At 32.2% G+C, this 15222-nt stretch overlaps 2 protein-coding genes across 3 annotated transcripts; both read left to right on the forward strand.

The window, feature by feature from the left end:
• Nucleotides 1–6010: 6010 nt before the first annotated feature.
• Nucleotides 6011–10744, forward strand: LOC111371302 (putative ER lumen protein-retaining receptor C28H8.4). 2 transcript variants are annotated; one of them, XM_022993205.1, is made up of 6 exons: nt 6011–6437; nt 8280–8479; nt 8699–8839; nt 8934–9014; nt 9615–9742; nt 10439–10744. In XM_022993205.1, exons 1-6 carry the CDS (start codon nt 6212–6214, stop codon nt 10485–10487), a joined length of 825 nt encoding a protein of 274 aa, XP_022848973.1. In that variant the 5' UTR covers nt 6011–6211; the 3' UTR covers nt 10488–10744. The 2 variants fall into 2 exon arrangements, with proteins under 2 accessions (XP_022848973.1, XP_022848974.1); XM_022993206.1 differs by lacking the exon at nt 10439–10744 and adding an exon at nt 9840–10052.
• Nucleotides 10745–11926: 1182 nt separating this feature from the next.
• Nucleotides 11927–14396, forward strand: LOC111371304 (ninja-family protein 4-like). The gene is made up of 2 exons (XM_022993207.1): nt 11927–12767; nt 13717–14396. The coding sequence occupies exons 1-2, from the start codon at nt 12029–12031 to the stop codon at nt 14232–14234; spliced, it is 1257 nt and encodes a 418-aa protein (XP_022848975.1). The 5' UTR covers nt 11927–12028; the 3' UTR covers nt 14235–14396.
• Nucleotides 14397–15222: the final 826 nt, after the last annotated feature.

Here is a 15222-nt window from a genome sequence, read left to right on the forward strand (position 1 = left end):
CATATATAACACACTATAAATAAAGAAAATTGAGGAAATCAATAACACACTATAAATAGAGAGTACATAGGATTTAAATAGATATTACACATTCGTTGAGTAGAGAGTAATATACCATAATTGGGAACTTCTCTGTTTTTCAAATCTTCAATAATGTTATGTCACTTGTACATTATGATATAATGTTTTTATTTAAATAAGTAACTAAAATAAAGTAATTAAATATTAATTACTAATAATAGACATAACCAATTAAGATGATTAATTACTGAAATATCTAAATAAGAAAGTAAATTAAATATTATTTTTTATTTAATTGAGTGATTAAATAAATAACTAAACAAAGTAATTAGATATTAAATAAAGAATATACATAATTAATTAATGAAATATTTAAATAAGAATTAAAATAAATATTAATTCTTTTATTTAAATAAGTGACTAAATAAATAATTAAATAAAGTAATTAAATTTTAAATGCATAATGTACATAACCAATTAAGATAATTAATTAATGAATATCTAAATAAGAAATTAAATTAAATATTAATTTTTTATTTAATTAAGTGATTAAATAAATAATTAAAAAATAAATAAATAATATATATAGCTAATTAAGACAATTAATTAAAAAATATTTAAATAAGAAATTAAAATAAATATTAATTTTTATTTAAATAAGTGATTTAATAAATAATTAAATAAAGTAATTAAATATTAAATGAGCAATATACATAACCAATTAAGGTAATTAATAAAGAAATATTTAAACGAGAAACCAAATTAAATATTAATTTTTTTATTTGAGTAATTGTTTAAAATAAATAATTAAATAAGGACCAATTAAGATAATTAATTAATGAAATATTTAAAAGAGAAATCAAATTAAATATTTAAACGAGAAACTAAATTAAATATTAATTTTTTAATTTGAGTAAGTGTTTAAAATAAATAATTAAATAAGGACCAATTAAGATAATTAATTAATGAAATATTTAAAAGAGAAACCAAATTAAATATATTTTTTTTATTTGAGTAAGTGTTTAAAATATATAATTAAATATACATATATCAATTAAGATAATTAGTTAATGAAATATTTAATTAAGAAATCAAATTAGACATTAATTTTTATTTAAACAAGTGATTAAATAAATAATTAAATAGATTAATTAAATATTAAATAAATAATATACATAATCGATTAAGATAATTAATTAATGAAATATTTAAACAAGAATTAAATTAAATATTAATTTTTTATTTGAGTAAGTGTTTTAAATAAATAATTAAATATAAAGTGAAAAGTGTTTGGTTTTTTAATTTGTAATTTAAGGGTATTTTTGTCTTTTTAAACAAAATTCTATCTTTGTAATTGTATAAATTATTTAAGGATATTTTTGTCTTTTACTCAACAAATGGCCATTTTGAAGATTGGCAAAATTGTTTGATCAAAGTGAAAAAATGGCATTTTGACTTGGCTAATTTAAAAAGTACTCGAGAATTCTAAGAAGCGCTTTATGCCTGGAAATTGAGAATAATAACATCAAAGGTCCAATAATTAATGTGTCCCTTAAAAAAATAAAGAATAAAATTGATTAATGACATCAACCATTGTACGTCAATGTTTACACCCTGATTTACATCTTGGCAAAATTTAGAACATTGATTTTAAAATTATTCTACTTGTACATCAAAAGTTATATAATGTACAAGTAACATTATTAATTACTTAGTGAAAATCAAATGATATCCATCAACCAATTAAATAAGGATTCAATTATATGTACACTTACTGTGTATAGAATCTTTGACATCCAATTCACACGGAGGGGGTCCACTCCATATAAGTGAGGTGTAAATGATTGTATACATCGAAAGAATACAGATAGCATAATCCATTGCATAATGTCATTTATGTATTGTGTAACACTTGATGTGCATGTAACAAAATTCATTTTTTTAATAATATCTTTATAAATCAATGGTCAAATTTTTGACATATGGAAAGGTGTATACAACAAGTGTATGACTATACAAGTAGCCTAATTCTTAATCACACATCGTGACTTGAGTTATACAAATAAATATTGATCTGTAACTTTGTTTGAGACCAACTTCGAGCTTGACGCCTTGTTTCATTTTTATACTAAAAAAACTAAGTGCATCACAATATAATTTAAATTAATCGAATACAATTTTTATTCATATATTCTATAAAATCTCAACTTATTATTTACTTCGTGTTCATACATTCTATGAGATTATTACTTAATTGTAATTTAAACATCCAAACAGACACTAAATAAAGGAATATTACGATAGAAGCATCGGACCTATGAAACACAAATTTCCAACCTAATATATATATATATATATAAAATGTAATGTTAGTACTTCCAAACATAAGCTTCTATGCACAATTTCATCCCAAATTATTTGGGAATCATGCATAGGCCTCTGTGATAGGTATCCCATGGCCTTGGTGGAGGGGAATGACCCTTTGGTATCTTCAAAAGGGTTATTCTTGGGTGACAATCACAGGACTTTCCCATGTCAAAACCGGGTCCAAATAATAAGGATTGTACCTACATAACATATCTGGGTTCTTATTTCACTTACAAGGAATTCATTTTATGTTTTATTTTTTTGCACGGCATTTAAGCACCTCTCAAGCAAAACATCCTAGGCAAGGTTTGAGACAAGCGTGAAGAAAATACACTAATATGGATAAGAGCAACGTCACCATATGAGATGCATCGAACAATAAGATCAATAAAATGGTTTTATATCCAAACATTTAATTGACATTATTTTTTTAGAAGGAACCATGCTACTCATCCAAGGCCACATCCTGTCCGTCTAGGGCCCATGTAGCCCTGGGTCCTGGACGAGCAAAATAGTCCTTTTAGAATATTGGTTGAGAGTATGAAATGGACTCGTTTATTTTTTAATAACGTTATCCATCATTAGTCCAAATGATAGTGTAGCCTGGATTTATTCTCCATTACATTGAGTTGCATCACAATTTCACCGAACGATGAATTAAATAATTTATTGCTACATGGACAAATAATGATCTCTGGTCTCTTTATGTTTTTTTATTGAAATTAAGTGTGTATTTATGTTGCTCTTGTAGAAATCACTAGTCATTTTATGAGTAAGATTGGGTGGAGCTAGAATTTTTCGATTTGGAAGGGCATATGACTGCGATAAGTGTCAAGGTTGCAATAATCGTAATTTGAATTGAATCGGTTAATATGTCTTGCGGATCGGATCGAGAAATGTAAGATTCTTTTAAATATTTAACATATTAGAACGTAAACGACAAATATCCTTAATAAAGTATTAACAACTACAACTTACTAACATCAAACTATAAAATCAAGGCTGTAAATACTTTATAAACATCCACAACTGATTCATAGATGGGGGAAAAAAATACTCACATGAAATTTTCATTTTGAATGAAAACCCGAATTCAAATTATACTTCCATTTTAATTTATCAAAGATCGATGTTTTAATTGCAAATTAATATTTATATGACAAGCCTATGAACACCTGCCATAATACCTACAGTAATGAGCCCCCAGGACACATCTCCAAGTGGTAAAAGGGGAGGGTGGAGAAATCCAGCTTTGCTTGAGGCTGCTGTGTCAAAGGTTCGAATCCTGAAATATGGATTTGGCTCTTGGGTAAGTGCAAGTGTACAAGCAACATTCCACTCTGTACCCTTGGAGGTATAACCTGCGATTTACCTCCCTCACGATATTTTAGGGCAGGGGCGGTGGGGGACTTTTAAGGTTGGGGTTCAACCTTTTTACAATAATGACAACCATAAATTATATGAACAATCACCACATCATGAATCCAAGTCTACTTATACAACCCATTTTCAACAATCAATTAGACATTCAACCCAAAAGAGGAAGAAAGAAACATGAAACATATAGATTAAAAATCAAAAAATGCTAATGAACTCTCTTAAAAGGATGATAAAAAAGGATCAAATTGTTTTGTCACTTTTAGTTCATGGGATCATAAGATCTAAATCGAAAGTTTAACAATCATGGTTAGTGCTACAGTAGTCGACTATGTGTGACATAGTTGTACTTGATAGAGAGATTGGCATACAAAAAACAATAGAATTATATGATTTGTTCATAATCTTTGGTAAGAACATATAAAATAATATTACATTTCATTTTTCTCTATTCTATTTTTAACTGGCCAATCTTTCATAAAATAATGTTACACGTAAATAAAAAAAATTCTTTCTTTTTCAACCACTCATTTTTCAAATAAACAATATTCCACCCATTTTTATTTCCACGAAATGGGGGCCAAAATGGGGCAAAGTAATCAACTTTATATATATATATATATATATATATATATAAGAAGTTGAGGATGTACATTTTTCAACACCTATAGATTGGACACCCTGCTGTAATTTTCCTTGAGAAAAATTGTAAATTAAGGAACAGAATACAGCAATTAAATACTTAAGTTTTACTAAATTAGATAGTGATCTCATAAATTTATAAAATAATATGTGGAAAGAGCTCTAACTTTCAACTACCACAAAACTTTTCTTTTGTCGTTGGACAGTTAGGTTACCATCCATATTACACTTGTTGGGTAGGGATATGAATCAGGTATAAAGTGGTTAACCAAAAAAATAAAATTTCGTGGTTGTGTGTCCTATACACTATGTTCTTAAATAAATTTAAGTTAAATACAAATTTAATGGTATGTTTAGTTATTTGATTGAACGATCTTAGATAGAATAATTGATAAAAAAAATTGTAGTGCGTCTTCGTTTACCTATTCGATTTAAGTTAGTGTATCAAACATTCCCTACATATATAATATAAATGACAAAACTCAATACTTTCAAAGAATAATTGAGAGTGAAACAAATATTTTTTCAAATATGGTTTGTTTGATATGATATTTTTCATCGTAAATATGGAAATAAATATTTAGCTCCTATTTGGCGTGGTTTAAAAAGCTGAAAAAAGTGAAGTCGAGGTTATTAATTTTAACCATACTTCATGGAGCCCACAACTTTTATTAAATTTTAATCACACATTTCATTAAATTTATCAAAATCTACTAAAACATTATTTCTATATGTACCATACACGGGTTTATTAATTTAAAACCCACATAATTATAGAAATAAAATTTCAAATTTACCGTTCTCCATCCTTTTCCCAATTGTACAACTCAAAAAAGGGAAAAGAAGAAAGAGAGATTATCAATTATACGGCAATTCTTAAATGAAATCTTAATGAATTGTAAAATATCATAAATTCTAATAAATTTCTTGAATTTGAATAGATTTCTATAAATTTATGAGGAATTTAAAAATTCACTATGACGCCCATTTATATTTTCTTTACAAAAAAGAACTTTTATTATGGGTAAATAAATAAATAGTCCCCAACCTTTTCCTTTGTTGCAATATTGTCCCCAGGCTTTAGTTTGTAAAATTTATACCCTCAATGTTAGAGTGATTAATGTAATTTGTCCTAAAAACAATTTTACAAGCTAAAATACTATTTAAAGAACAATTCTATTGTTGTCTTTAAATATTAACCAAATAATAATAATAATAATAATAATAATAATAATAATGATTACAAGAATTTGTCTTCCAACCCATTCCAAATAATGGTAGCAATTGATTGGCAGCGATTCATCTGAATTTCATTATCATATTTTTTATTCTTTTATTATTATTTTTTTGTTTATTTGTAGACAAGAACACGATTATAATTTTAATAATATTTTAACTTGTTAATTAAAGAAAAACTTAAAATCGTCCTCTAGAATGAACCCCTCTATTTATTTAAAGGTTGAGAATAATCTATGTTACTAATAAAAAGTTAAGGATAAAATTGCAATGATGTTCAAAGGTCGTGGACCTTCACGATAATTTATCCTTTATTTAATTATTTAACCAAAATCAATTTAACAGTCAAAAGTATTAGTGTGTTTGTGGACGAAAGACTCTTATTGTCTGAATCAACGGCCGAAGTACGCAATAAATGTCCAAACGCAATTGCTTTTCCATTCAATGAATCCAATTTATTGCCAACCCATTCTACCAATTGCATGCATTTACGCTTCGTGTCAATCTCACCCTACCCACCAAATTTCCCCCTTCCGCGTCTCAATTTTCACCGGAAAAAAATCTGTAGATGGGCCGGCGGAGGAGTGCGCCTTTGAACAGGCTGTTTGCATGGGTGCGGAGGCAGTCCATGAAAGTGAAGATTTTCTTGGCGGTGACGGCTGTGGTGGCGGCGCTGGTGGCTCTCAAACTTTGTGTGAAAGACCACAGCCATTTCTTTGTTGCCTCTGAAGCTATCCATTTTGCTGGGATTTTGGTCTTGATTTATAAACTCACCACCCAGAAGACTTGCTCTGGTATTAATTTTCTTTAAAATATTGACTTTTGTTTAATTTTTTAATTCTTTTATGCTTTTAATTTTGGGTTTCGGAATTTGCTATGAATATTTTTGGATATTGCTCTTGATTTACAAGTTCGTGTTTAAGCCCTTTTTTCTTGCAAACAAAAAGGTTTTCGGGCTATTTTCTACATCTAATTTTAGTGATTTTGGTATATATTTAATGCCATTATAATAATATTAAATGTTCTTATGTCACAAAATTTAAGAAATTTCTAATCTTGTTGACAGTTGATTTTTGTAAAATTACAACTCTTTCCCTATAATTCTCTGTGGGCATATGCTGGTATCTATCTTAGAAGGGATTCATTTACGAGTAACAAGTTTAGTCTAGCAAAATACACACAAATCGAATCATCTTAGTGAAGATTGAAGATGTCTTCACTATAATTCTAGATAGAGAAGTCGAAAAACCTCAAGTTTATACATGACATGTAAAAGTTTGAGTCACACTCTCAATTGTTGCGCTTACCAATTGCTTCACACAAGGAAGTCACTTTTCGCGCAAGGAAAATGATTTTGACCCATGGTTATTGTACATAGGTTGGAATTGGATTGCATATTCATCCTTTGCTACGAAATGGAAAAAAGAGAGAAAGAGAACTCTAGCTGCGTTAATCTCTAATCATGTCAATATGTTGAGAATTAGTAACTCTAATTCTATTTCACTCAAATTAATTAATTAGCAGAGAGAAAAAAATACAAGCAAGATTTATATAGGTTTAGTTCAATGCGAGACTTCGTTCTCTTTCGCCAGTACAGTAATTCACTATGATTAAAAAAAAAAAGTTTACAAGAAAATGTCGTACACCTATGTTCTGTAACCTCTTTCTCTCTTTTATGATGATAATTTAGAATTCCATGATCGACAAATTAGGGCAAAATCGAAATTTACAAGGATTCAAATTCCTAAGACAAAGTTTAGAAGGACACAACTTAACATTATGTTGGGCTCTGTGATGCTCGGACTCATTGAATTGGCCAGAGACACGACACAGATACTGGTATGAAATACGGGGCGGGTTCTTCAATTTTCAAGTTGACATGGCAGCGTCTGGATGTGGGTTGGAGGCGGAAATAGGCAGCGTCAAAGGTGGCGATGGGAAGAAGCAATAGCAGTGTTGGAGAAGACAAAGTTAGAGGATTTATGCGGTGGGATGGAAGCGGAACGGGCGCAATGTTGAAGAAGATTTGGAGAAGACGAAGGTAGACAATTTGGAGAAGAGGAGGAGAAGACGAAGGGATTTATGTCCCAAGTTAGGTTTTGTATGTAATGATCGGTTAATTGTATGGGTTGGGTTGGGTTGGGTTGGGTTGGGTTAAAATAATTTTTAATAAGTGGGCTTTGGTCATATGGACCAATGTTCTTGGTCTACAATAGTTTTTAGGGCTGTTGGGTATATATGTATTTGTAATTGGGACTGTTTTGGACTTGATTTAGTTAGCTGGGGTGGGATGATTTATTTGCCACCTAATTATTATTTAAGATTTTTTTTTTAAAAAAATTGAATTGAAAGACACGTACCCGTGTCCAAAATTTGGACTCTTTTTAGCCGTGTTCCTGTATCCTACATTTTAGAAAATAAAAGAAACGACACTTAGATATATACCCGTACTCGAGTCCGAGCATCATTGGCTGGGCTCAACTTCTAAATTTTTTCATAGTTTTCCAACTGGATTATTCTTGAGATGTACAATTGTATTTTCTGCAAAAGTTTCTCAAAGTCCTTGATCCCATTCACTTCATTTTTAACTTCTTTCTAACTAGGATTTTGATATCTTCCTTCTCTTGTGATTTCAGGTCTTTCTTTGAAGACCCAAGAACTTACAGCTATATTTCTGGCAGCAAGATTATGCTGTAGTTTATTTATGGAGGGTGACATTCACACCGTGCTTGATTGTTTGACACTGGTGTCGACTTTGTGGGTCATATACATGATAAGGTTCAAGTTGAAGTCAACCTACATTCCAGAGCTTGATAATATGCCCTTATATTATGTGGTAAAGACAATGTTCCATTCGTATTCTCTAGAAGCAGCATTTCAACTGTATACAACATTTTATCCTCTCGTGTTATTTCTTGTGGAATAAGCCCTAATCCGAACTTGCAAGAGCAATAATAAAATCAAAAAAAGAGCAAAAACACGTGCACGCTCAATATGAGAGCTACTCCACTTTGATACTGCGGGAAAAGATTCTAACACGAGTTTTCTCTTCCAGGTGGTGCCTTCTGCTATTGCAGCCATACTTATACATCCATATACACACCATGCACGTGTTGGCCGAATTCTTTGGGCTTTTGCTGCGTACTTAGAATCCATTTCAGTATTGCCACAGCTTCGGATGATGCAGAACACCAAGGTTTATATTCTATTCAGTATCATCCGGTTTTCAGACTGATACCTGATCGGCAAATGATTCTAATACCGTTTCATTTTACTCCACTTTGTTCCAGATGATCGAACCATTTACAGCTCATTATGTGTTTGCACTCGGTGTTGCAAGATTCTTGGGATGCGCGCATTGGATTATTCAGGTTAGTACACACATTTACACGGTCCGACTGAAAATGAACTTTTTGTTCTCCATTTAGTATTTTAATGTTGTAGAGAAGCACGACAGTGGCTTTAACCAAGTTCTCTGTTAAAAGATTCCATATTTGGCTCGAATTCATGCTTGACATTTCAATTTACTTTTCTCAAATCAAAGTACACTTCTATAAAGAAGTGACTCGAAACATTAGCTGATATATGCATCATGTTTCAAGTTTCATCATTTGTCATTACCACGGCTTCCATCCGTTGCTTTCATTTATTCGTGATGTTATTAACCATCTTAGTCGCTTTTTACATGAAAATTTTAAAATAAATGTTGAGCTTTGTTTATCCAACTATAACATTTCTTAAAGACTTACAGCTGTGTGCATATTAAGCCCTTTACGCAAAGAGAAATGTTATTAAGTACAGATTTTTTTAACAAATTTTATACAAGAAATCTGCTGTCTCATAGGGATTGACTGTTGTCAAAAACGGTTTTTGACAATAGCAAATCTCAGTGATAAGTTGTCCCCATATATAAAATCTAGTAAAAAAAAATATGTTCCAGCAGAATAATTCTTACACAAAATTCAACGTAGGTCTATGACTCTGCTGGACAGTACCTGTTTTTGGTTGGAGCCGGCTATATATGGATTCCAATGATCTTACTCGCTGAAATTGTTCAAACGTTCATCTTGGCCGACTTCTGTTACTATTATGTCAAAAGGTGAGACTCCAAGGCTTCGAATTTAATTCTCTAATTTAACATAATTTATAATAATCTGACAAAAGCTAGCTTTTTTGCATATCGTGTGATCTTGCAGCATCATAAATGGTCAACTTCTAGTCAGCCTGCCTTCGCCAGTCTAAAAACTCAACTGTCATTACATTATGTTTCTTGATGCTGATATTTTATGTATGGAATAGAATTGGGTTGGTTCTACCTTTTTCATCGGTTTTCAATTACTTTCATGCCAACTGTCGAAGAAATTTGCAAATTTGGAATCTTAGATGGTGTTGAAGTTGTCTTTAACGTATTTCAGATATTATGTAGATCACCAACCCCTTTCATTTGGTGGATAAATCTGGCTAATTATCGAAATATGAAAAATCAACATACCCGAAGTTTTAATATGGTATTAGAATCAGTTAAGTGCAAACGAATAATTTGATTCGATTAAGACTCAAAATAAGAACACGAATTTCAATATTTATTTGTTCGAAAGAGTTACCATCTTCTTGGTTAATTCTTGAAATATAAATCAACATGTAATAGTTTGAGTTATTCCTCTTAATAAAATTAACATTTTAAGATGAAATCTTAAATCTTGATATGTACACTGTATTCAAATTTTTACATGAGATAGTTCAACGCGGTGACAAAGTAGACGTTTGACCCGGGCCAATTTTACCTGTTAAGCAGGCTGCAGTTTTATTTTTGCAAGAAACAAATTCAATGGCCCAACAGCTGAGTGGTGAAACTAAGACCCGAAAAGGTTTGCTACTCCTATTATTGGCTCACCCAAAACATGAGCGTATCATGGCCCAGATCCATCCGCTGAAGGAATACGTGGCATACCTTTTATCGATACGTGTCGTCTGACATCGAATCCAGTTAGATTTTGTCGAGTTGTCACTTCTTATAATCTGGAAAAGCTGCAAATAAGCTGTGTACCAAATAAAGTACATGTTTTGCTCCCTATGATGGTAATATATTTATTTAAAATTAGCCATTGTTATCCTTATAATTATTTTTATATTTATTTTCAACCATATTTCTTAAAATAAAATATTCGTCACATAAATCTAAAAAATTTTCTACTTTTTAATTAAATATTTTTCAAAAATTTACTATTAAAAAACTCATTCTTTTGAGGGAAAAAAAATCACCATCAATCAAGGGCTTAACTGCACCATAATTTTGAAAGAAGCAATAGAAAAATAAGTGAAAATAATTTTAAAAGAGCAGCATCACGTCATTATCCTGCCACTAAAAAGTCTTCGTTTGGTATTCAGGTCGTGTTTGAAGCAAGTTTTTTGAAAAATGTAATTGGAATTTAACATAATTTTCAGACTCGAGTCGAACATCAAGGTGGACGATGAAAATGTCACTTTTTAATATTCAATCACAAACTTGGTGGTTGAATCGACAAATCAACTATCGTCAAGTATAATAAAATCAGTTTGCACAACTTTTTACAACTTTAGTTAGACATATAAGAAGATGAATTCTTAAATTTTTTTATCCGAGAAATGTAGAAGTACTAGAAGAATATAGGGCGAAAGAAAAGTAGAATCTTAAAAATATTGAAATCTGAAGCAACATTTTGGATATAAGTTTTAAATAACTTATTCGTTCAATTTAGATAAAATATTTTGCGACCACCACCACCACCCAAATTTATACCTCTCGTTTAGGATAATCAAGAGTTTTGTATTACGGGAATCGAACCAAAGGACCTCAACTCAAAAGCATCATAGATGGACCCACCTGAGCCAATTGCCGCCACGTGTTTCGTCACCATTTTACTCATGGTGTAGTGAAAGCGATGGCTCAGATACGCTGGAGACACCAGGATCTTCACCCACGTGTCCCAGTTCCTTACGCTACCCGCCAACACAATAATTCCTCCGACACGTGTCAAACTCCTGAATCCCTATTGTACGTGCCGTCTTGTACCTGTTACGTGGCAAAACAGAATCATGCAAGTGGGTGGAATTCGATTACCGGAGATTGTATTAAATTTATTTAATCGCTAATTAGGATTAGAGGCTTAACCGTAATTAACTCTTAACCATGATTGCTTCTGTAATTTTACGTGTCACCAGCCTCTCCTCTCCTCCCTCCACGTGTCACTCTTTCTACAATTTCTCTCTCCTCTCTCTACATTATATGTTTCCTCTTTCATGTTTTTTCCTCTCTCTTTGTTCAAACCAAGTCCAAAGAAAATGTACAGAAAAACTTTTGAAGGGTCATTCAAGATTATCATATGAAATTTTAAGTTTCTGACAAATGAGGAGAGAGTTTACAATGTTGGAGAGTTTTGAACAAGGAGAAAAAGAGATTGAGCTCAGTTTGGAGCTATCGATCGGTGGGAATTACAGAAAATCAGAAAAATCAAGGCGCCCAGATGATCAAAAGATGAAGGGTCCTGATTTTCTTTCAAGATCTGATTTGGTCATGGAAAATGGTTTGGAGTTTGTTGATCTGAACAAGAAACGAGAGATTCAGGCTTTAAGAAGACGAGAAGCCCGCAAGAAAAGAGAAGAAAAATTAAAAAAGTGTATGGCATCCAGAGGGATAAACGTGGGGGATTGTGTAAAGGATAAATTGTGGTTAGAGGCACAGAAATTTCAAAGCAGAGTTGGAGATAGAGAAATTCGAGAGAATGAAAATTTCTCAGCAGAGGCGGTTCGGAAGAAGGAGAAAAATGGTATGAATTCAATGAATGAGACTGCAAAAGACTTGGATTTGTCTTCAAACAATGGTGTAATAGAAAACAAGATTCTGGGTTCAAACAATTCGGGTCACCAGTGTTTTTACCCACAGAAGTATCATGGGTACCCGGGTTGGGGTATGAATGCTGAAAAAAGCGAAGCGGATAGAAGCAATGTGGTTCGCCCGGGGATTTATTCGAATATGAATTCATCGATGGATTGCGATTCGGTTCACAGTGATCAGAAGGCAGTGTCCGATGGTTCATTGGAAAGGAGTTCTGCCGTCTCCGATTACCAGAGCATGGTCCAGAAAGGTATAACTAGGTTTTTTTATGTCGTGTGCAACTATTTAAGTTTAAGGGTCCGTTTGGCCTTGCTTTTGAGAAAGGCAAAAACAGCTCTTAATATCCAAAAGTTGCTTTTAGATCCATTTGGTTAATTTTATATTCTATTTAGAAGAATTTTTAGAAAGCGGTAACGTGGGTTCTTCTATAAGGTCTTTCAAGGAAGTTAGTTTTCAAACACCATCTGGTTGGTGGAGAGAATCGGACTATAAAAATTGATGCAATGGTGGTTGAAAAGCTGTTGACCTCTTAGACGTGGGGTTAAAATAATGGTTCGCTTTGACTTGATACACCAAATAAGGCTAATTAAGCTAGCTTAGTTGAAAAGCTCTTTTGATAAACGAGTTGTACTATCCATGTGTGATTAAAATTAGTTGTTGATTTTGACTTAGATTAAAATCTGAATTTTAATTTGTACCTAGTGGGGGCCTATATTTGTCTCGACCTTGATGTAAATGTCAAAGATTCTTCAATGCTAATGCTGCTCGAAACCGACGTTTTATTTGTGGGCAACTAGTGAGACCGTTGCAACATTGTCGAGTTTCTAGGAAAACTAATGTTTAAACAATTCTTTACGAAATTATTCCTAGCATAGATGAAAATGTGAACATATTGATAGTCAAGGCACTGATAGTTGTAGGCAGATGGTCGCAATGAATTAGTTTAAAAATATAATTACACCTTCACAAAATCCCCATAACTGCTTGCACAAGTCAATAATTGTCGAATTATTGAAACGAGAAAAATGAGTACGAAGAGAGATGGATGAGAGGGGATTTGGATAGGCTTGAGAATGTAGTGTGTAGGTGGACTTGTTTATACATAGAGAAAGAAAGGGGGCCTAGATAAGATATTGAACATCCCTGTTCGTATTTAGTGGTTTTACTTTTGATTTTGACGAAAACTTGCCTATTTTCAGGAGGGAGCATCAGCAATAGCGACACTGGAAGCAACTCGAGTAGCTCACATAAGTTGGAACAAATGAAAAGCAATGTTTCTTCGGCCAAAATAGAACCCAAGGACGGATCTGTTGGCGCAGCTTCATCGAGTATTCCACAGTCGAGCCCAATCCAGTTAACTGAAAAATCCAAATCAGACACTAATTCCGATCAAACAACCACCATTTGTTCAAGTCAACCTGCCTCTTCTCTCTCGAAAGAATCAAATGGAATCATCGGCAAGCCTCCTAAACCTCAAAATCAAGACCAGAAAGCGGCGTCTCTTGCACATATGCCCTGTGTTTCGACTACTGGTAATGGCCCAAATGGGAAAACCATAACCGGATTCTTATACAAGTATTCGAGATCAGAAGTCAGCATCATTTGTGTTTGCCATGGGAGCTCATTTTCACCAGCTGAGTTCGTGGAGCATGCCGGCGGGATTGATATATCACATCCTCTGAAGCACATTACCGTTGTTCCTTCAGCTTTTGGATGACAAGTTAAAGCTTCGAATTCTTCGATTAAGTACTTTTTTTGGTTTCTTTTGCTTCTCGCTGAAATTGTAGAGGTGTCCAATTTAAATGTTGAAAAATATGATGAGTTTTGGACCAGTTTGAAATCGAATTACAATGTTACAATGCTACATACCAAGTATTTACGTTACAGGCACATTTTTAAAAGTGGACAATGATCCAAGCCAACAAATGCAATTCTTATTTGCCAGTAGTATTTCTAAAAACGTCTAATGAAAAATTATGCTGTTTTACTATACAAATAATTTCAAGAATTTGCAGCAGAGGTTCAAATTTTACAAAAACGTAGCGCACGATTTTAAAGTTAAAGTTACGTCTCAAATATTTCAAAAAATGTCTAATGAAAGGACATTTGAATGGTTTATAGCCAAAAATCTTTTAATTGATCAAAAGACAAGTGAAGAAAATGAGGATTCGAACAAAAATCAATGAAACGGATGAAATTCAAGTGATAAAAACGAGTCAAAGTGGATTGTCCCACCCTAGCACAAAATCTCATTAAATTATAAATTCCCCACGAAAAATTTCAACACTCTAATTTTGATGATCGATTCGGCCAAATTTTGGTGCTAGGAGGGAATTCTCGAACGCGAAAAAGGATCCAATGAAATCGACTAATAGCCCCTTGAGGCATAATGATGCAATTATTAAGGGTGCGGCTATCAATCAAGCTGTCGGGCTTTTGAATCCCTCCTCCTCACTCGCAACCAACCCACCCATAATCCAAGATTCCCCACGGCTGCCTTGCCGGAGTGAACTTAATTTGAAAAATAATAAAAAGAGAATAATATATTGATCTTATTATTAAATAGCTGACACATAATCTTTCATAAATAAAGAATGATTAGACTTGAACTCAAAACAAACTTGTTCTGTTAATTATGTTTAAGAGGTCAAGTTGTTAAATCGAATATGAATTATTAAAAATTACCGTCTCTTAGGCTATAGGAA

The sequence above is a fragment of the Olea europaea genome, chromosome 22 (assembly GCF_002742605.1).
Source record: "Olea europaea var. sylvestris chromosome 22, O_europaea_v1, whole genome shotgun sequence".
In the NCBI taxonomy this organism is placed as follows: Eukaryota; Viridiplantae; Streptophyta; class Magnoliopsida; order Lamiales; family Oleaceae; genus Olea; species Olea europaea.

What these genes read in the sequence shown, in the direction of transcription:
- LOC111371302 (XM_022993205.1), top strand. Translation starts at nt 6,212, where the DNA reads ATGGGCCGGCGGAGGAGTGCGCCTTTGAACAGGCTGTTTGCATGGGTG. An exon ending in ATATGCCCTTATATTATGTG is followed by an intron (nt 8,480 to 8,698) that starts GTAAAGACAATG and finishes TTTCTCTTCCAG; the next exon opens with GTGGTGCCTTCTGCTATTGC. An exon ending in GGATGATGCAGAACACCAAG is followed by an intron (nt 8,840 to 8,933) that starts GTTTATATTCTA and finishes ACTTTGTTCCAG; the next exon opens with ATGATCGAACCATTTACAGC.
- LOC111371304 (XM_022993207.1), top strand. Translation starts at nt 12,029, where the DNA reads ATGAGGAGAGAGTTTACAATGTTGGAGAGTTTTGAACAAGGAGAAAAA. An exon ending in CCAGAGCATGGTCCAGAAAG is followed by an intron (nt 12,768 to 13,716) that starts GTATAACTAGGT and finishes GCCTATTTTCAG; the next exon opens with GAGGGAGCATCAGCAATAGC.